Source organism: Hippocampus bargibanti, linkage group LG02, assembly GCF_051943395.1.
Source record: "Hippocampus bargibanti isolate YZ-2025 linkage group LG02, ASM5194339v1, whole genome shotgun sequence".
NCBI lineage: Eukaryota > Metazoa > Chordata > Actinopteri > Syngnathiformes > Syngnathidae > Hippocampus > Hippocampus bargibanti.
The window spans coordinates 28526743-28545354 of NC_142735.1; the positions used below are offsets into that span (position 1 = coordinate 28526743).

Genomic DNA, 18612 nt, shown 5'->3' on the forward strand with positions numbered 1-18612 from the left:
ACGTTGGGTCATGTGAGGGTGAAAAACACCAGGTTATCTATATTTTATAATCTATAACGCAACTTCCTGGGTTTCCACCAATCACGTTTCCGTCCACAGTCGTCACATGCACACGGTGCTTTCATCGTGTTCCGGAATTTCGGAGAGAAGGTAGCATTGTCGACGGCTTTGTTACAAAGACAAATTTCCTGCACCCAGCAGAATAAAAGACGAAAACAGCAAAAACAATCTTTATATTTACCCGGGTCGGTAGCTGTGTGCGTGTGTTGACTGTTGATATCATTTACATGTTTAGATAGCCTTGACCACCCCAGGGAGAAAATTCTACTTTCGTCACTGACCACAAATGACGCGATACAATGTGTTTTTTGAAACACTGAACTGGAAGTATAATGATGATCTCAACAATCCAACAAGCCAGAAGTCGCATGGATCCGAACTTTGCACCATGTACACCTGGTAATCGTCAGACCAAGAATCAGTACACCCAGTGCTGCCAAAACACAGAACACAGCCGTGACCAAGGGGTCTGCGGTGGGTCGATATGCTGACCGGATTTCGTCCTGGAGTAACGTCTCATTCGGTTGACTGGTTTGCGACAGCAAAAAAAAAGGACTTGATTAAATTAACGATAAATATAGAAATGAAGAAAAACACTTGACTTGCCCTGTGGGGAAAAGATCTTCAGCCTCTGAAAAAGGACCGATGTCAGACTCCAGACACAACCTCTTGTCCGGGCAGAAAACGGAACCCCGGTATCCTGTTATCTTATGTATGTAAAGACCAGAGGAAGAAGCGTCAAGTCGATTATTTTAACATTGTACAATCATTTTGGTCCACTTTGCAAACAGCTAACCTGAATGCTGCCTCCTGCGGGGCAGTCCACCCAGTCGGAGTCCAGGACCTGGACTTGGTAGCGGTTTGGTCCAGTGCACCTGTGTCTGTAACAGCGTCCCGTCACGATGAGCTCACTGTGGTTCTGTTCAAGAAAGAGGATGCAGTTGGTTGAGACGCTTTGGCATCTTTGTGTTTGGGGTACCGGACTCAGTTATGGAGTTAATACGGAACCCTGAAGGAGGTCGCGTTCTCATACATTCGAGTGTTATACAAAACTTGTGAAAAGTGTTCACTGCGTGTTTCACTTTTTTCACATTTAGTTATGGTACACTGTACTAAATTACGACTATCATTGGTACAGTCGTAATTCCGTATTTGAACAAAATATTTTTTCATATATCATTTCAGCACGAATAAAAGAACATGCAACAAGGAGCCTTTTTATTTAGTACAAATACATAACTAAGAAATCATCTCTTGCATTATTTAAATGTAGTCTTTGCCCTGTTTTTAACTAAGCCCTGTCGCAGATTGCAAAAATCTCCAGTTCTCCTCACAAAAATATTTTGAACTGCCAACAAGATGGAAGCAATATTGGATTGGATTTGCCTTTATTAGTCTCGCAGTGGTGAAATTTACATTTTACTATTATTATCAAAATAAAACCTTGAAACTAAGATGCCACAGGATGGAATTAAAGCACATTTTTTGTCGACTTCTCTCCAACTCACTTTAACATAGTTCCTTGACACTGAGATGCCACAAGATGTTAACAGAGCACATTTTCCCCCTTAAAATGAAACCTCTGAAATCCAACTTAGTTCATTGGAACTAAGAATGTATCAAAGTACTACCTTTGTCTGAATGAAACTCCTCAGCACACTTTGACAGAGTCCTGAGCACCATAAGATGTTGTAAGAAGTCAGCAAAGCACTATTTTAGTCTAAATGAAACTCAACTCGTTTCTACATTACTGGCTGGCGAGAAGACGCTACATGATGTCAAAAGAAAAATCTTCAGATCACTTCAACATCATGGCAAATGTACGCTATTTTAAAAATGATTTTCTAAAGTTTTATTTTGAATACATGTTCTAAACTTTATGTTCAGGTTGTCATTTCAAGGCAATTGCAAGTATGTACTTACGAGTGTGGTTACATTGGAAAAGAAGCAACGGCTGGCTGAGCCGAAGACCTCCCCGGCTTGGCGCTCGTCACTTGACTGCCTCTCGTTTTCTTTTTTCCAGCATTCACTCTGAAACACAAAACATGAATCGATTAAAAAAACAGAAATAATAACAACAACAACAATAATAACAATAATAATAATAAATTATTTCAGTCAACCTTCTCCAGAGGTACTTACTCGGTTCTCAAGAGCTTTGTAGATGCGACAGCCGTCCAGGTGGGCATCAGTCTGGCACTCACCTTTGTGGAGATGGAAATGATGGCACCCGAGTCCACTAGAGTGAAAGGACAAATGTGGTTAAAATTGACATTTGAATTCAGAAAATCGGACAGAAGTAAACAAATGGCACACATCGACCTGCCGGTGCAGAAAAAGGATGACGAGTTGTTATGGCAGGTCAACTTGGAACCAAACAAAGCTCCTTCACCTGCAAAAAAAAAAAAAACATTCAAGTCCTCTTTTTCTACTGTTTGCTTCACTGAGAATGAGCATGATCCAAAATTTGTAACATCTGTTCCATTCTTTTTTTCTTTTTGCTTTTGTTTTCAAACAAAGACTGGTTGTCCTCATTCATGCATTAGCATGCCAAAACCATATTAGATAAATAATCAAATGCAAAAATATGAGTGTGCACGTCTATATACAGTATAGACGTGCATATAGGATTGGATTAGCTTTTATTAGTCTCGCAGTGGAAAAATTTACATTTCACAGCAGCATAGTGATATACATGCAACCTTATAAATTGCAAGTAAATCATGAGTGAATAAATCCGAAAACACTTTTATGTTTGATTGGTAAATATTTAATCAAAATGTTTGATTTATTTAATTAAATCACTGATGAATCAAGTCGATTGTGACAAAAAAAAAGATTAACTCCAAAAATGTTTACATCAAAACATACAATTTGACATACAAGCATGACTTTGCGGTCCCTGACCTTTTCCCCAGACCAGATTTTGGGCCTGGCTGATGTTGACGACATACCAGCCCGTATCATGAAACGCCGCTAGGGTTACCGGGTCGACACGCGCCGCACCGGACGGTCCTGGCGCCGCTAACATGATGGAACCCTGCAGAAGTCTGGCTTCCCAGTGGGAGGACACCCCTCCCGGCGCCGCGTCCTGCGGAGATAAGACCGAGTCCAAAGAGGGGTCGCGCAAAGTCACTCGGCGGGTGTTCGCGTACAGAATTCTCGAGCGGCCCACCCAGCTCGGGATCGTCGGCCGCCAGGTGCCTCTGCAGTGCCAAGATGACGGCCGGGGTGTAGAGCCTCATCTGGCCCGATCCATCGGTGTGAGTCACTTTGCCCCGAGGGGAACAGGCGACGCCGGAGGAACTCTCTGGTTCGACGGAGCAGTCTCCCCAGGTTGGAAAAAGATCTCTGGAGAAGCCCAGCGCATGGAACAGCTCATGGATCACCGTCTAGATCAGAGGTGTCAGTCATTTTTTTGCCGCGGCCCACATTGTAGTTATGGTTTCCTCTCGAGGGCCGTGATGAATTTAGGGAATCCATTAGAATGTTTCATCCCCTCCACATATTACATAGAGAGCGCATGACAAATTAATGAATAACTAGTTTTCAAATCTGAAATCAAGAATAATGACTGTTATTGTGGTTTACATCCAAAAATATTACATTTTGGTTAGGATTTTAGCAAGCATCATGGAATTTGACAAGTCGAATTTGCTTTCGCGGGCCGAAAACAGTGATTTGGCGGGCCGGATTTGGGCCCCGGGCCTTTACACCTGTGGTCTAGATCACGCAAGGGAGGTTAATGCAAGATCACTTTGACAACAAAGCAGCTCATCGGACCCAATCTGACACACCTGCACGTTCAATCTTGTCAGTCTATCCCTGCAGATGACCACCACGCCCGCCACAGGTTTCCCGCCGGCGTCCGTCTGACAGTGGGCAGCGTAGGCCAACAGGCGAGGCTGTCGCAAATCATTCAAAGTCAGCCTTCCGACGGAACGGGTCGGAAACTAGCACTACCTGCGCCGCGCATTTGTCCAATGTTTGGATGTGGACGTAGAGCAAGAAGTCGACATCAGCCACCCCGCCTCCTGGATGCCTGAGAACGACACCGCGGGTTGAGTTGGACTGCGGGTAAACTTCGTAGCCTGCGAGGTGATCATCTGGTATCTGGGGTGGGTGGGAAAAAAACGATTCTATTTATTTTATAGCAGGGGTGTCAAACTCATTTTTTTGCCGCTGGCCACATTGTAATTACGGTTTCCTCTCGGGGGACGTTATGAATTTGAGGAAGCCATTAGAATTTTTCATCCCCTCCACATATTACATATAGAACGCACAACAAATTAATGAATAACTAGTTTTCACATTTGAAGGAAAAAATAATGACAGTTATTGTGGTTTACATACGACAATTTGAAATTTTGGTTCAGACTTTAGCATCATGGAAATTCACGTTTGACTTGCTTTCACCGGCCGAATACAGTGATGTGGTGGGCCAGATTTGGCCCCCGGGCCTTGATTTTGACACCAGTGCTTTATAGTGTAACATATTTTCCGGTGTATAAGGTGTGCCCAAAAGATTTCTTGAAAAGATGACCCTGCGCCTTATGACGGACAGTTAGAACGGCGGAAAACAAAATCATTGGCAACACCCTACCCATTCTCGAGGACTTGCACACTGCAAGAATCCAAACAAGGGTGCGGAAAATCCTACTGGACCCTCCACACCCTGCCCACCACCTTTTCCAGCTACTCCCCTCAGGCAGGCGCTACCGATTCATGCGCACCAAATCCAGCAGACATTTACACAGCTTCTTCCTCCAAGCCATTAACTCTCAAGTCTAAACAGTAACCTAAATACAACTGTATAGTGCCTCTTTGCAATTTTTCTGATGATGATACTAGTGCAGCGTGTTCTACCGGAAACAAATTCCTTGTGTGTTCTACATACTTGGCAATAAAGATGATTCTGATACGGAGGCCCACCTCATATGTTAAGTAATATTGAGTCACAACAGGTCTTGCAACTACTGTCAGCAGCTACCGACTCCATTTTCCTCTGGAGAAGAAGTAGTGCATAACTTTAGCCTCTTCTGTAGAGCCTCAATTTTTCTTATGATGATACTAGTGCAGCGTGTTCCACAGGAGACAAATTCCTTGTGTGTTCTACATACTTGGCAATAAAGATGATTCTTATTCGGACTTTAATATCATGTGCCTTATTGTTGGAAAACTTTTATATATTATATTTGGAAAACATTTTTCAATCATTGTGCGCCTTACGGTTGGCCTTATATGTGGAAAAAGTTTGAAAATACACCAGTCATTGGGGGTGTGCCTATTATATATCCTGCGCCTTGTACACCGGAAAATATGGCATGTTAATCTCATTACATCTATTTTTTTCATCCTGGTATGGTGCTATGTTCATCTGATTGCCAAGGGAAATAAGATAAATCAAGATGGCTGCCTTACAGTCACAATAGCAGTTTTCCTACACACAACCAATTAGATTTCCAATTTTCTTCAGGGGTGTGAGGGGAAAAAAAAAGACAAAAAAAAAAAAAAGACTATTTTACGTCACCCAGCCCCAATATGCACCAACCTTGACGTCCAAACACGTCTCATATCTGTAGTTTTTGTTTGCTTGGCCACACCTGAAAGCATCACTTGATTCAGTGATTGAAAAGCATTTAAGTGAGACAAAGCACACACGCGCGCGCACACACACGCGCACACACATGCGCACACACAGACACGCACACACACCTGTTGTAGTTGACAACGCTGGAATTCTTCCAGAGAAACTTGCAGTATTTGTTGACGTCCCTGCTGAGAAGTAGTGGGCTGGAGGATCGCTTCACTGTCAAAAGCAAACATGATATTCGTTTTTTTTTGTCCGGATCCGTTGGCCGACGACTGCGATCGGACAATTTCCGTGCAAAAGGATCTGATGGGGAAATGTCCATGCTGCCTGCTCACCTGCTGTTTGTACTTTGCAGGTTACAGCCAATTGGTGAAGTGGCCCTGCCCACTTGGCGGAACACCACCAGGGGGCCCCGTAGTAAACCAAATGAATGTTTTGATATTTTTGGGCATGTTACAGACCAAAGCAATTAACAAATTCAATTTTTGGTGCATTTTATGGATCAAAATTTGAAATAATTTTTGTATGATAAGATGGAAATTTGGAAAGAATGCCTTTTCAAAAATGGATTCATTCATGTTTGATAGATGAATTCATTACGCAGTGACGTGCAGTCAGGGGAGACAGGTGAGGCTGTGCCTCACCTGTCATCATGGAAATATCAAATGACAAAATAAATTAAAGTTATATTTATTTAGTGATTTGTAATTTAACGTTCTTTTCCATTTAACTTCACCTTTTTTTTTTTTTTTTTTTTTTCAAAATCGCTGAATTTTTCACATTTACCGTTCAAATACTAAGTAGAGACGAGCAGTGAGGCACCAGCCGGCTGAGCCTCACCATGGATTGCGACAGAGAGACTTGGACTTCATTTATAAGTAAAGGTAACACGATAATAAAGTTTTTTTTAATTCTTTTTTGCTATGCTACAGTTTGTATACAGTATATAAAGAATGCTGACATGACATTTTAAACAAAACACGTTAACTGTTGCCAATCAAATGGTGAATAAGCTACTCTGTGGAGTTCATATGTTTGTAAATCTGACTGTGATGACGTCAGTGCCTCACCAGCCATGAACCTCACCGCACGTCACTGTCATTACGCATGACAATTATAGTTTGTGAGCAGCTGTAAATGTAAAAAAGGTGCATAAAAACAAAAGAATTAGCAACATAAAATCCAAATCGGAAACAACGCTAATTTAAGACTTCCTTCGGAAAAAATTGTCAAATCCGCAAGCATTTCTTATCATGAATTAATCAATTTGTTGCATACGATGACTCATTTAAAAGAACATTTCAGATAATATTTTGTAATACAGTATTGCATTATTTTTGTGATTTTTATTAATGAGGAAAGACCCTTCTTTTAAATTTCATAGTGTAATTTTATCTTTATTTGACTAAATATCCGCGCTTTAGATTTATTTTTTTCTTGTGCAAATACAATAACTCTCCAAATATGACATTTTTATTGCCTCAAAAGAATACATTTTGTCATTTTATTCCCCTCAAAAAATACTTTTTCTGGGAGGGGTATGCATGGTAGAGTGGATATTAAAGTTGACATAAAAGCCCATTTTTGATTATATTTTAAAAAAAGATGAATGTGATTGGTTAATTTTGAATAATGACAACTCTAGTTAGAAGCTGGTGAAAATCTGCAAATTTCCCCATTGTGGGACGAATAAAGGTATTCTGATTCTGATACACGTGCTACGACATTTCTTTTTTGAGGGGGTGTAATTTGAGATGACACTCTTGCCCAATTGACTTGCACAAGTCATATACGCCACTTTTTTTGTAAAAATGACAAAAACCCATCACATACCTGAAAGCAAGGATGACACGGTCCTCACGGCCCGCTCCACAGTGGCCTTCGCTTGCCTTTCCTCGCCCAGCGACAGGCGCTCGCTCTCGCCGGAAAACCAAATTCTGATCCTCATCGGGGAAACTTCTCCTGAGCCCGGCGCCAGACTCCCTGGGGCGGCGCGAACCACTCGCACCCGTGGCTGAACCTCATCGAAGACGCACCGGTGCGGGGAAACCAGCAGTTTGTCGGCGCATAGTAGCAGCAGACACAGTCGGCTAAACATCACCTGTTCGATGAAAACACAAAATAATTAGAACGTTTGTTTCTTTTTGAAACAGGAACCGATAATTTTCGTTACCAGTTGACCGACGTGTATTCAAGTCTGGCCAAGAGGCCACCACAGACTGATTCTTCCCGTCTCGCACGAACTCTTTCAGGTGTGAAATCTCACAGGTCGTTTTCTTTTAAATACAAAGCGACAAATGTGGAGCAAACCAAAAAAAACTTTGGCTAAAAAGTGCAAATATTTTAATCGCAGCCATATTTTGGACTTATACAGTGAAATTGACCCAAAAGAACGTTCAACTTTCTCGTCCTCACCTCATAACATTGCAAACTTCAAAAAGCCTCTGAGCTATTCGATACATTCGACAGAAAGCAACAAGACGAGGAATTCATTTGAATGACACGGGTGTCAAAATAAATGCGGGTGGGGGGGTGTCTTAGGGGGCTCTTTCACACGTCCTAAAAACCAGGATCAAAGAAACACATTTCAATACATTCTCTTGGGCAGAGTGGAGGAAAAGGACACTAAAACCCACATCTGAAGAGTTATTGCCAGCGAGTCATCAGCATGGTGTGAAACTCGGAGGGGGAACACCGGTGGGAAATGTCTCCAAAAAGGCACTTCAGTCGGGAACGAGGGGATGGGGGGTGCGTTTCTTCTTCCCGGGATACTAAATGAGCATCTTGAAAAACATACGCCGCTGCCGTCAAACACATTTGCTTCCAAAATTTTGTTGGGAAGGAGTCAAAAAAATGGACCGGGAAGAGTCTTGCTGTGTGCACACAGCTCACCCAATGTCATGTAGCCTTCGTCAACCTCGCCTTTGCCCGGAAAAAAAAAATATATATATATATATATATATATATATATATATATATATATATATATATATATATATATATATATATATATATATATTAGTTTTATTTATAATAATAATAATAATAATAATAATAATAATACATTTATCAGCGCCTTTCAAAACTCTCAAGGTCACTTTAGTTTTCTCAGTCTTATCAGTTTTTCTGTGGGTGAGTAGCGGCAGCCATGCGCGCCAGCGTTCACTCAACCCGGAAGTAGTTAGCTAGCTAGCTAATACATGACTGATAGCTATTTATTTATTTATTCATTCATTCATTTGTTTATTTGCGTTGTATCTATTTATTATATGTCCACATAATCCAATCTTCCATCAATGTATTTATTTAATTACCAATTACTTATCATTTATTTACTATTTATCTATGTATTTATGTAACTCTTTGAAAATCAAATGACATGTCAAGTAAGTGAAGGGCAGATTCTCACTTGCAATATCAACCTGGCATAAAAACAGGAACCGATCAAATTTATGAATAATAACTCTAATAGAGCAAGGTAGCTATCTATCTATCTATTTATTTATTTATTTATTCATTTGCTTTGTATTTATTATGTGTCCACATAATGTATTCATCCATCAATTTATTTATTTAATTACCATGTATTTGCTATTTATTTATCATTTATTTACTATTTATCTATGTATTTATTTAACTCTTTGAAAATCAAATGACATGTAAAGTAAGTGAAGGGCAGATTCTCATTTGAAATATCAACCTGGCATAAAAACAGGAACTGATCAAACATATGAATAATATTTTTTCTCAGGTTTAGCCGGGGATCCATATCAGCAATTGAACAATGTTCCAGGGGAAGTGTTATTATCCCTGAAAAAGGTGCAGGATTTTGTTTGTCCAATTGGGGAGCTATGTGATTTCGTTAAAATTGTAATGTAAATACAAATAAAATTGACATTTGTAAAAATATGTCAAGGCTGGCTAAAGTTTAGGAATCACAGGTCTAAAACTCTCTCAAGTTGCTTTTCGAAATGGTAAAAGACTGAAAGGACAGAAGGAAAGGAAGGCACGAGTCAAAGGTGGAGCGGGTGAGGGGTGGGTGATTCAAGTGAGCATGGGCACATCGTCCTCCGAGGCGGTGTCTTCGCAAAGCGGGATGAGCAGCACGTCATCGTCAGAGCACGACGACGAGGACGAGTACGAGGGTGAGGCCGAGAGGGGCATGGAATTGCCAGACGAGGGCGAAGGCAACGCTCTGAACAAGGACAGGTTGAGGCCCAGCGTGTTGAAGATGGACGCAAGTGAGGGGCTGCTAGGCGGGATGGCCACCGGAGGCGTTTGGGGCGCCTCAGCGGGGGGCGCCGGCGGTGAGTACGGAGGCGGCGGCGGGGAAGTGCGGGACGGCGATGGAGCCCGAGTCGACAGGCTCAATTTCTGAGGCACAGGACGGTCGGCGCCGTCCGACGAAGACGAGGAGCCGGGGCGACCGGACTCCTGATTCGCCGGGGCGGTTTCGGGCGGCGGCTGCACGCCGCCGGGTGCCTGGGAGGGCCTGGAGGACTGCCTGGGGATCAGGCCCCACCGCCTCATGCGGCGGACCAGGCGGCGGACGATGCGGGGACGGCGTCTCCGGTGCGGGGACGTGACGGCGTCCTGGCGAAGGAGCTGCAGAATCCGCCTCAGAGACAAGGACGAAGTCTGAGGCGGGGGAAAAACGGAGGCGCGTCAGTCACTTTGTTTTTCATGGAGTTAAGACAGTCTTGTTGCAATCGAGGTTATGACAGTCCACAAAAATTCACATTGAAAAAATACAAACATTCAATGGGGGTTTTGAAAAATTTCATTCATTTGGTAAAATGAATCACTAAAATGACTAAAATGTCTGTCAATTTTTGTCATCATTTATTCATTGTTTTGATAAAATGAATCACTAAAATGTCCTGTCGATTTTTCATCAGCGATTCATTCGCTCGTTCATTTATTCGATAAAAGGAATCCCTCAATGACTAAAATGTCTGTCGATTTTTTTCATCATTCATTCATTGATTTTTTTTTTGATAAAATTAATCACTAAATGACTAAAGGACTAAAGGTCTCAATTTTTCATTATTCATTCATTTATTCATCCATTCATTCATTCCATAAAATGAATCACTAAATTACTAACATTTCTGTTGATTTTTTTCATCGTTCATTCACTCATTCACTCTGGATAAAATGCATCACGAAATGGCTGCTGCTGCTCACCCGCAGAAAACTTTTATGTTCTCATCCTGTGACTGTAAAGTGTCCTTGAGAGTTTTGAAAGGTGCTTATAAATGAAATGTATTATTATTTTTATGATTATAACATGTCTGTGGATTTGTTTTATTATTACAGTGTTGAGCTTTCAGAGTTTATTTTAAATGTCTTTTTGGCATTACAGTACAACCGTACACAAGAAGGAAGGTCTAAAAATTCCAAATGACAACAAACGGGGTTGCGAGTAACCGAGGAGGTGAGTTTGACTTTCTGAGCTGGCCCAAAAGGATCTCTCACCTCATTGGGGTTTTCGGTGGGGAAGTCCTCCACCGGGGGGATAATGCCTTGCGCGATCAGCTGACCGTAAGAGGGCGGGGCTTGCTGCTGAATCAGCTGCGCTTCATGTCGGCTGATCGGCGCAAACATACTGCGGGAACAGCGCGCGTTATCAAGCATTCTCAAGCTTCCACCACGACTTTTAAAAAGCGGTTCTGGGGTATTTTGGCATTTACCTGTACTCCCTGGTCCGGAGCGAGTATAGCTTACAAGTGCAGCCCATGGCGATGACCAGCAGCAGCCCGCATACGAGGCTGCCAACCGTGGCCGCCGTGATGACCTTACGGGGCAGGATGATGGTGCAGTTGAGTTCGTCCGTGCCGTCCTTGCAGTCCGCCTGACCGTCGCAGCGCCAGCTTTCAAACACGCACCTGGGACAAGGCCAGAGCGGAACGTCGTCAGTCGCTGCAGTCGTCAGAGAACTTATTCAAGTTGCTATAATATAATATAAAGGAGCGTTAATGTGGTATGTGGAAATGTCGCGGCTTGGAATTGAAGCGGATTAACGTGGCACAGGAAATGTGACACAATCTCTTTTCGTCAATGAATGCGAGAGATTCGTGTTTGCTTTCAACATTTAGCTTTTAGCACATTTAACAACGTCCCTGATCCACTGATGAAAAGGACTCTTTGATCCTGTCCTGTTTCATCTAGGACTGCTTTATACAACAGAGGGTGCAGAAAGTGCTTAGGATTGAATGAATGTCTGTGTCTGTCTTGTGTCACATTATTTGTTATTTATTTATTTTTGTGGTTGTTTTGACTTCAAGATAGCGCCGCAAGAGTGGCTGCCTTTACAGCAGGTCCTGTATTTATTTTGTTTTTCTACTTCTTCCTTTCCTTTCCTCTTACTTTCATCACTTTGCTGCTGTGAAATGTACATTTCTACACTGCGAGACTAGTAAAGGCTAACCCAATCCAATCAAATCAAATAAAGCCCAACGCAGTGGTCAATTAATCCATTAATTCGAATTAATCAACTAGCCTCACTGCTAACATGTTCTTCTAGTGAAGTATAACCCAGTCAAATTTTTCGAATGACCATTTTTTTCCCAGAGCTGACCTGTCACTGTCGCAGTGGAAGGTTCCGGGCTGACACACGGCGCAGTCCCTCTCATCGCTACCGTCGCCGCAATACAGCTGGTAATTGCACCGCTCGCTGATGGCATAACAGAGGGGGCGCCCGGCGAAGCGACCCGCCACCACCGCCGCTGCTCCCCGCTGGCCGGGGACCCCACAGGCAAACTGGTCGCGGCCGCATCCCCGGCAGCCCTCCTCGTCCTTCCCGGTCTCGGGGCAATCCCAGTTACCGTCGCAGCGTTGCTCCTGTGTGTAGCAGCCCCCCAAGGCGCCGCCGCAACGGCCCTCCCAGGGGGGGCAGTAGGAGCCCACGCGGAAGGTGGCGTTGAAGCCGCTGCCCTCCGAGCCGGCGAGCGTCCGGTACGTTAGCGACAGCAGGCCGGTGCGGGACTCCACTTGGACCGATTTGTAATTGGAGGCGCTGGTGATCTGTTGTTGCGTCAAAGCGGGTGGACAAATTAATTCAGCAACGAATTAATTCAGTAACTAATTCATTCATTCATCTGCGTGTGTGTGTTCATGACAATACACTACATCCTGATTTATAGCCGCTTTCACAACAGCTGTAAGTGAAATTAATAGAATTTTTAATTATGAAAAGTCGGAAATTCGATGCGTGAACTATCGTCAGGATAAAAATATTCAGATATTCAAGTCAATGAATTACACCGATTTCAAATTATTAAAAAAATATATATATATTATTAAATAATTCAGAAATAATTAAGAAACAAATCTGTTCTGTTTTAGCGACTGGGGGGAAAATATGGTTGGCAGCAATGAGAGCAACTTTAAGAAAAAAAATAATCCCATTAGCACATTTTTTGGCAAGATTATATTATTAAAACAATCTACAAGGTTCACATACATGGTTTAAAATTCAAACTTTGTAGATAAAATGTAAATGTTAATTAAAAACAATTCTATCTATCTATAGCACAGGTGTCAAAGTCAAGGCCCGGGGGCCAAATCTGGCCGGCCATGTTATTTTATTCGGCCTGCAAAAGCAAGTAAAACTAGCGAAATTCCATGATGCTTGCTAAAGTCCCATCCAAAATTTCAAATTGTCAGATGTAGACCATCATTAACAGACATTCTTGACATCAAATCTGAAAACGAGTTATTCTTCAAGGACAACGTAAACCTCCGGACAAGTTGCGTCCATAATTTGTAAAAACACTTCAAATAATTTCGACTGAGGGCATTTTACAAAGATTCCATCGCATATAGTTATATTTTACGTTTTAAGACACGCGCTGAATATTCAGGAAGTCTTGTTTTCGAGTTGATGACGATCCCCACGTGACGTCACGTTTGGAACGCCCCTGACCGAGAAAGCGACACACATTGCATTTTGGGTACTTTGTTTGGTCTGAAAACAATGTTGATCGCGAAATTATAAGGAAAACTACATAAATAAGGCGATGGTGAATCGTGTGGCAGCCAATTGCGGTAACACGCATAAAGAAGGTGTAATTTTACACAAATTCCCAGCGGACAAATCAGCCCATTTCATATACTGGACGAAACGCAGCTTGTGCGCCATCTTGTGCATCTTCTGGGCGCTACCACTGATCTTCACCGGTTTCATCATTTGCAGACGGCTCGAATTGATACAGACTGCTTTAATCGATTGCAAACATTTATGCTTTCCTCTTCAGAACTATTTGAATCATATTCATAACTGGATGAGTCACAAGAAAGCATCTTTTCCAAATCTGAACTCTCTGATGCCATTGTTTTGATTCTGGAGCAAGGCAGTGCGTGGTCCATAGTGACGTCACGAACAAGGGGGTGGGACTTTCTGAATCTGCCCAGTTCCAAGTTCATTTTGTGGCAGTTTTGGGACACTCTAAATCATTTTAATTGGTGTTTTTCATTTGACTAAAAATATCAGCCTGCGTGTTTTGGGTATTTTAGATGCTATAAAATGTTTTTCTGATGTCAGTTAGGAAACAAAAAAATGGGTCCGGTTGTCCTTTAAATTTGTTGTGCGCTCTAAATGTAATAAGTGGCTCCAGATGTAATAAGTGGAGGGTATTAAAGTTTTTAATGGCTTCCAGAAATTCTTAGCTGCCCCCTGGAGAGAAAACCGTAACTACAATGTGGCCCGCGGCAAAAAATGACTGACACCCTTGATCTAGAGGTACGCATACGACTACCAATGTGTGAACTAATTACAAATCTGTCATCCTATTTTTTTTCATTAATTAATTTATTTTGGGTGTTTCACTTTTCGCCCCTCGCCTCCAAACGACTTGGCCCAACCGCACGTGGCCCAAATGAGAAACGGCTCCCCAAGGTGCTTTGTGTGGGTGCGCGTGACGAGCACTCACAATTTTGATGACGTCTCCTTTGCCTTCCGCCCCGTTGTGCACCGTCAGCGTGTCGCCGGGCCCAAGCACCAGCTGCTGAAGGTCCAGTCTCAAGGGTCGGGAGTCGTCCGGGTCCACAGTCCAAACGCAGAGTAACGGGGGGCCCTGAAGAGACGGGGGAGAGAAAGTCCCATAGAAGGTGCGGACAAGTCCTCCGCATGGCCAGCGGAAGGGGGCGGGCGTCGCCGCGGTCTCCCTGAGGTGCTCCGTCTCCTGCCTCTCCTTCAGAAGGGCCAACAGCTCATCCGTCCTGTCGCCCTGGTGGCTCTGCACCGCGGGACTCAGATTCTCAGAATCCCTGGCGCCGTTCTTCTCTGTCGCTTCGCTGTCCCGTGGCATTCCGGGCGAGGTCTCCTCGGCGCCGCAGCCCTCCTCATCTGTGCCATCGCCTTGGCCGAGACATTCCACTTGTCCGTTGCAACGCCACGACAGCGGCAGGCAGCGGCCTCCCGGGCATTCAAACGACGTCACGGGGCATTCACCCGAGAATGGATCTGCCAGGATCACACAAAACTATTGAGTGGAAGCAGGTGCAAGTTGACCAAAAACTGGAAATATTTTGGAGTATTTTGGATCTCTTGTCATGACAAAAATATTAATAAAAATGTTTGATTATGGCACCTGTCATTTAAATTCACTGGATTGAATACTTCAATTTAAAAAATAACTCCCCACATGAACGTTGCATTGAAATGTCACTTTTTTTTAATCACCATACATGTTGCAACCCATGCCATTGAAGCCTCTCCACAATTGAACAAACGCACCTCTGACGTAATCCAAGCGAAATGATGAAACGGGATAAATGTGTGGCAGGAAATGGTGCACCACTGTGATGTTTCCACCAGGGAATTCGACAGGTGGGGGCAATTTGGAACCGCACAGAACAAGTGGCGTGCCTCCGGCAGATGATTTGATGGCCAGCCACTCCTTCCGGCACCGAACTGAAAACTGGGTGAAGCTAGAAGAAGTAAGAGGTAGGAAAAATAACAATTACAAAAATATACAAATGATCTATTTTTTTTACAATGATTCCTTTTTTGTGACTAGCGTATTTCACCTGAGGATGACAGGTTCCCCCATTGAACCCTTAATGGTCCAGCAGTCATACGTGGGCCCGAAATGGTAGGAATAAGTATGGTAAGCAGAACTCCTGATCTCTCCCACGTCGCTGTCCAACACTTGAGGGGAATATCCACAATGGTCTGGCGAAGGGGAGGGGAAAAATGAGATTCTACTACAAAAACTGACATTGAAAAATGTAACCAGGTAATTTCATATGGGAAAAGTTCATGTCAACGGAAATGTGACCGTAACCCCCATTTAAATTTGAATAAGAACTTGTAATATTTTTTTAGGACCAAAATATGTGGGGGGGGGGGAGCAATATTTTCTTTCACATTTTTTGAGTGAGAAGGGGTCTGATTTGAGATACCCAACCCTTGGCTACAATTTATTTTCACAGTTTAAAAAAAAGAAACAGAATTTGACATTGAACGACAAGCCCTTACCAAAACAAAGTGCCAGGTGTGTCCAGCTGCTGCATGCTGTGGACAGGCAGAAACATGAGGTTGGCACACTCAAATTGAACACTGTAAAATATGTTTCATTCATTTCCATCTACCCACCAGCAAAGCAAAAAAGCAGGAGCCTGCGCATGTACGCCATTATGGTGATAATGTACAAGGATTTGTTTTTAAAAATCAGAAAAGGTGCATTTTCGGGAGGTTTGGCTCTGGAAGATGTCACCTGTAGAGTCAAAAACAAACATTTTGTAAAATGGCAGGCTATAAAATACAGTACTAGTTTAAAACAAATTATCCAACGTCACCTCATTATTCCAGAAAGTAGTATGACCAATCTATGCCAGAAACATAAATTGAAAGTACAGTATTTGACAACATTCCTTTCCGCCATTTTTGCGTAAAAGATGTAATCCAGTCACGTTTGTTTTTAATTCCTTTCCGGAAAAAAACTCTTGCTAGTTAGAAATAATAAAATAAAATGTAAAACATTGTAAAAGAATCCGACATACACTGGAATGTCCTCTGTCGCCTCATTTTCGATTTTAAAGCTTTGTGTCACCCCCGCCTCCGCAACTATTATAGAGGCGCTTTAAAAATAAAGCTGGACTGTATTAGCCATTTTCATGCAACAACGGAGAAAGTTGGCGAGATTTTTTCTCGCTATTTGAAGCCTTTTGGAATTTATTGAATTCTTGACATGTTGACAACTCCGCGTTTTACGTCAATCCAGTTTTTCCTTTACAATTAATTACATTGGTCTTGGTGGGGAGAGAATCACAACCAAGGTTGTTGTCACGTCAATGTACAATGTTAGGAAGAAAAAAAGTTTAGCACGTTTACGAACTGTGCTACTTCGAAACATTGTTTCCTGTACATTTTTGGAGAAGGAAATATTCATCGGATTGTGCATTTGAGGACGCCACAAGTTTTTTTAAGCGAGCAAAGTCTCGCATACGACACATTAAAAAATCTCACATTGCTCGACACGTGTACCCGAATCGATGTCAACCAAATTCGTTTTGATCGAAAGACAAGAAGAGCTTTACTGGCCATTAGCATCTGGTCGAGCTACATGCTAACGTCGCGCTTCCTTCCTGGGCGGATTTTGACCAACGGTTGACGCCGAGCACTTTCGCACATGAATGTGAACCGTCGAAAGAGTCGTCAAAATGGAATTAAATAATCAAAAGTGCGTCGGACGTTACCTCGTCTTTCGGTTCTTGTTGATTAAGTTCAGGACAACTTCCTTATTTTTTTAGCACAATGACGTAAAGGGGAGGGATTATGGTGTCACGTGTTTCCTCAAGGGTAAGCACGTGTTTCCTCAAGTGTAAGCAGTTTCCTTTTATATCGATAGATAGCACTGTTTCTCGATTTCAATTTGTGGTCTTAAGAGAATGTTCTGCCTCATGAGAAGATTGTTGTGGTTTTATTGTGCTTTGTGGTTTTATTGTGCTTGTCTTGCAATTGTAAAGTATCCTTGACAGCTTTGAAAGGCGCTTATAAATAAAACGTATTACTATTACAAATAATAATAATAATAATAATAATAATAATAATAATAATAATAATAATAATAATAATAATAATACTTGTCTCCAGTTGGTCCAGAATGCCGCTGCTTGCCTCTTAATTGGTGCTTGTCAGGTGGGAGGGCACATTGCTCCTCTTCTGGCATTCCTTAACTGTCTCCCGGTACATTTTGGTACCGCATGTGTGACGCCACAGTCTCACCTTCATGGTTCTTGTCCACGATCATATTCTTGAATCAAATGAAGGATTTAATTTGGAACGGATTATTTTATTACAGACAGTGGCGATATTGGTTGTTAATTACCTGACATGTTTCGGCGTGGAATTCCGCCTTCCACGCCACTGTCTGTATTAAAAGAATACGTTCCACATTAGATAACGAGACAGTATGCACGTCTGTGTAAACTCTCAGTTGTACAGGAGTGGTCCATTGATGAGAAGGTTTATTCAGCCGTCATCTGTACTTTTTTGACATTCTTAATGCTGATGAGGTGATACCGGTGGGAGTGGGGCAAATAGGCCAGTCGTTAGTCAGGAATGGAGGAACAATGAGTGGGGCCACAGGGAGTGGTCCTCTGCCTCCCCCAACCCGAGAGTAGGGACCTATCATAGCCGTGTCCGGCGCCGCCATGTCTGGACATTAGGGATATATAAATAGGGCCGATACGACCAGTCAGACTTTAGTTCGCTGACGAAGCCTCTTGGAAAGGAGGCGAAACGTCAGACACCTTCAAAAAAGTACAGATGACGGCTGAAGAAACCTTCTCATTGAGAGACAGTATGCACTTAACACACAGGTGTCAAAGTCAAGGCCCGCGGGCCAAATCCGACACGCCACATCATTTTTTTCGGCCCGCGAAAGCTAATCAAACTTGTTAAATTCCATGATGATTGCTAAAATCTGAGCCAAAATTTCATATTTTTGGAT

The 18612-nt window shown here is 42.7% G+C and overlaps 2 protein-coding genes across 4 annotated transcripts; both read right to left on the reverse strand.

The window, feature by feature from the left end:
- Positions 1-128: 128 nt before the first annotated feature.
- cirop (ciliated left-right organizer metallopeptidase) lies at positions 129-8618 on the reverse strand. 2 transcript variants are annotated; one of them, XM_088990754.1, is made up of 13 exons: positions 7487-8618; positions 5776-5869; positions 5612-5663; positions 4024-4173; positions 3858-3965; positions 3216-3452; positions 2968-3151; positions 2383-2452; positions 2203-2299; positions 1984-2091; positions 857-979; positions 667-767; positions 129-588 (listed from the first exon to the last, which is right to left on the reverse strand). In XM_088990754.1, exons 1-13 carry the CDS (start codon positions 7749-7751, stop codon positions 402-404), a joined length of 1776 nt encoding a protein of 591 aa, XP_088846880.1. In that variant the 5' UTR covers positions 7752-8618; the 3' UTR covers positions 129-401. The 2 variants fall into 2 exon arrangements, with proteins under 2 accessions (XP_088846880.1, XP_088846879.1); XM_088990753.1 differs by having other exon boundaries at positions 4021-4173.
- A 32-nt stretch (positions 8619-8650) lies between these two features.
- lrp10 (low density lipoprotein receptor-related protein 10) lies at positions 8651-17430 on the reverse strand. 2 transcript variants are annotated; one of them, XM_088990761.1, is made up of 11 exons: positions 17357-17423; positions 16457-16486; positions 16254-16374; positions 16137-16172; positions 15686-15830; positions 15393-15586; positions 14587-15119; positions 12234-12679; positions 11347-11541; positions 11132-11261; positions 8651-10291 (listed from the first exon to the last, which is right to left on the reverse strand). In XM_088990761.1, the coding sequence occupies exons 3-11, from the start codon at positions 16291-16293 to the stop codon at positions 9698-9700; spliced, it is 2313 nt and encodes a 770-aa protein (XP_088846887.1). In that variant the 5' UTR covers positions 16294-16374; positions 16457-16486; positions 17357-17423; the 3' UTR covers positions 8651-9697. The 2 variants fall into 2 exon arrangements, with proteins under 2 accessions (XP_088846887.1, XP_088846886.1); XM_088990760.1 differs by lacking the exon at positions 16457-16486 and having other exon boundaries at positions 17357-17430.
- Positions 17431-18612: the final 1182 nt, after the last annotated feature.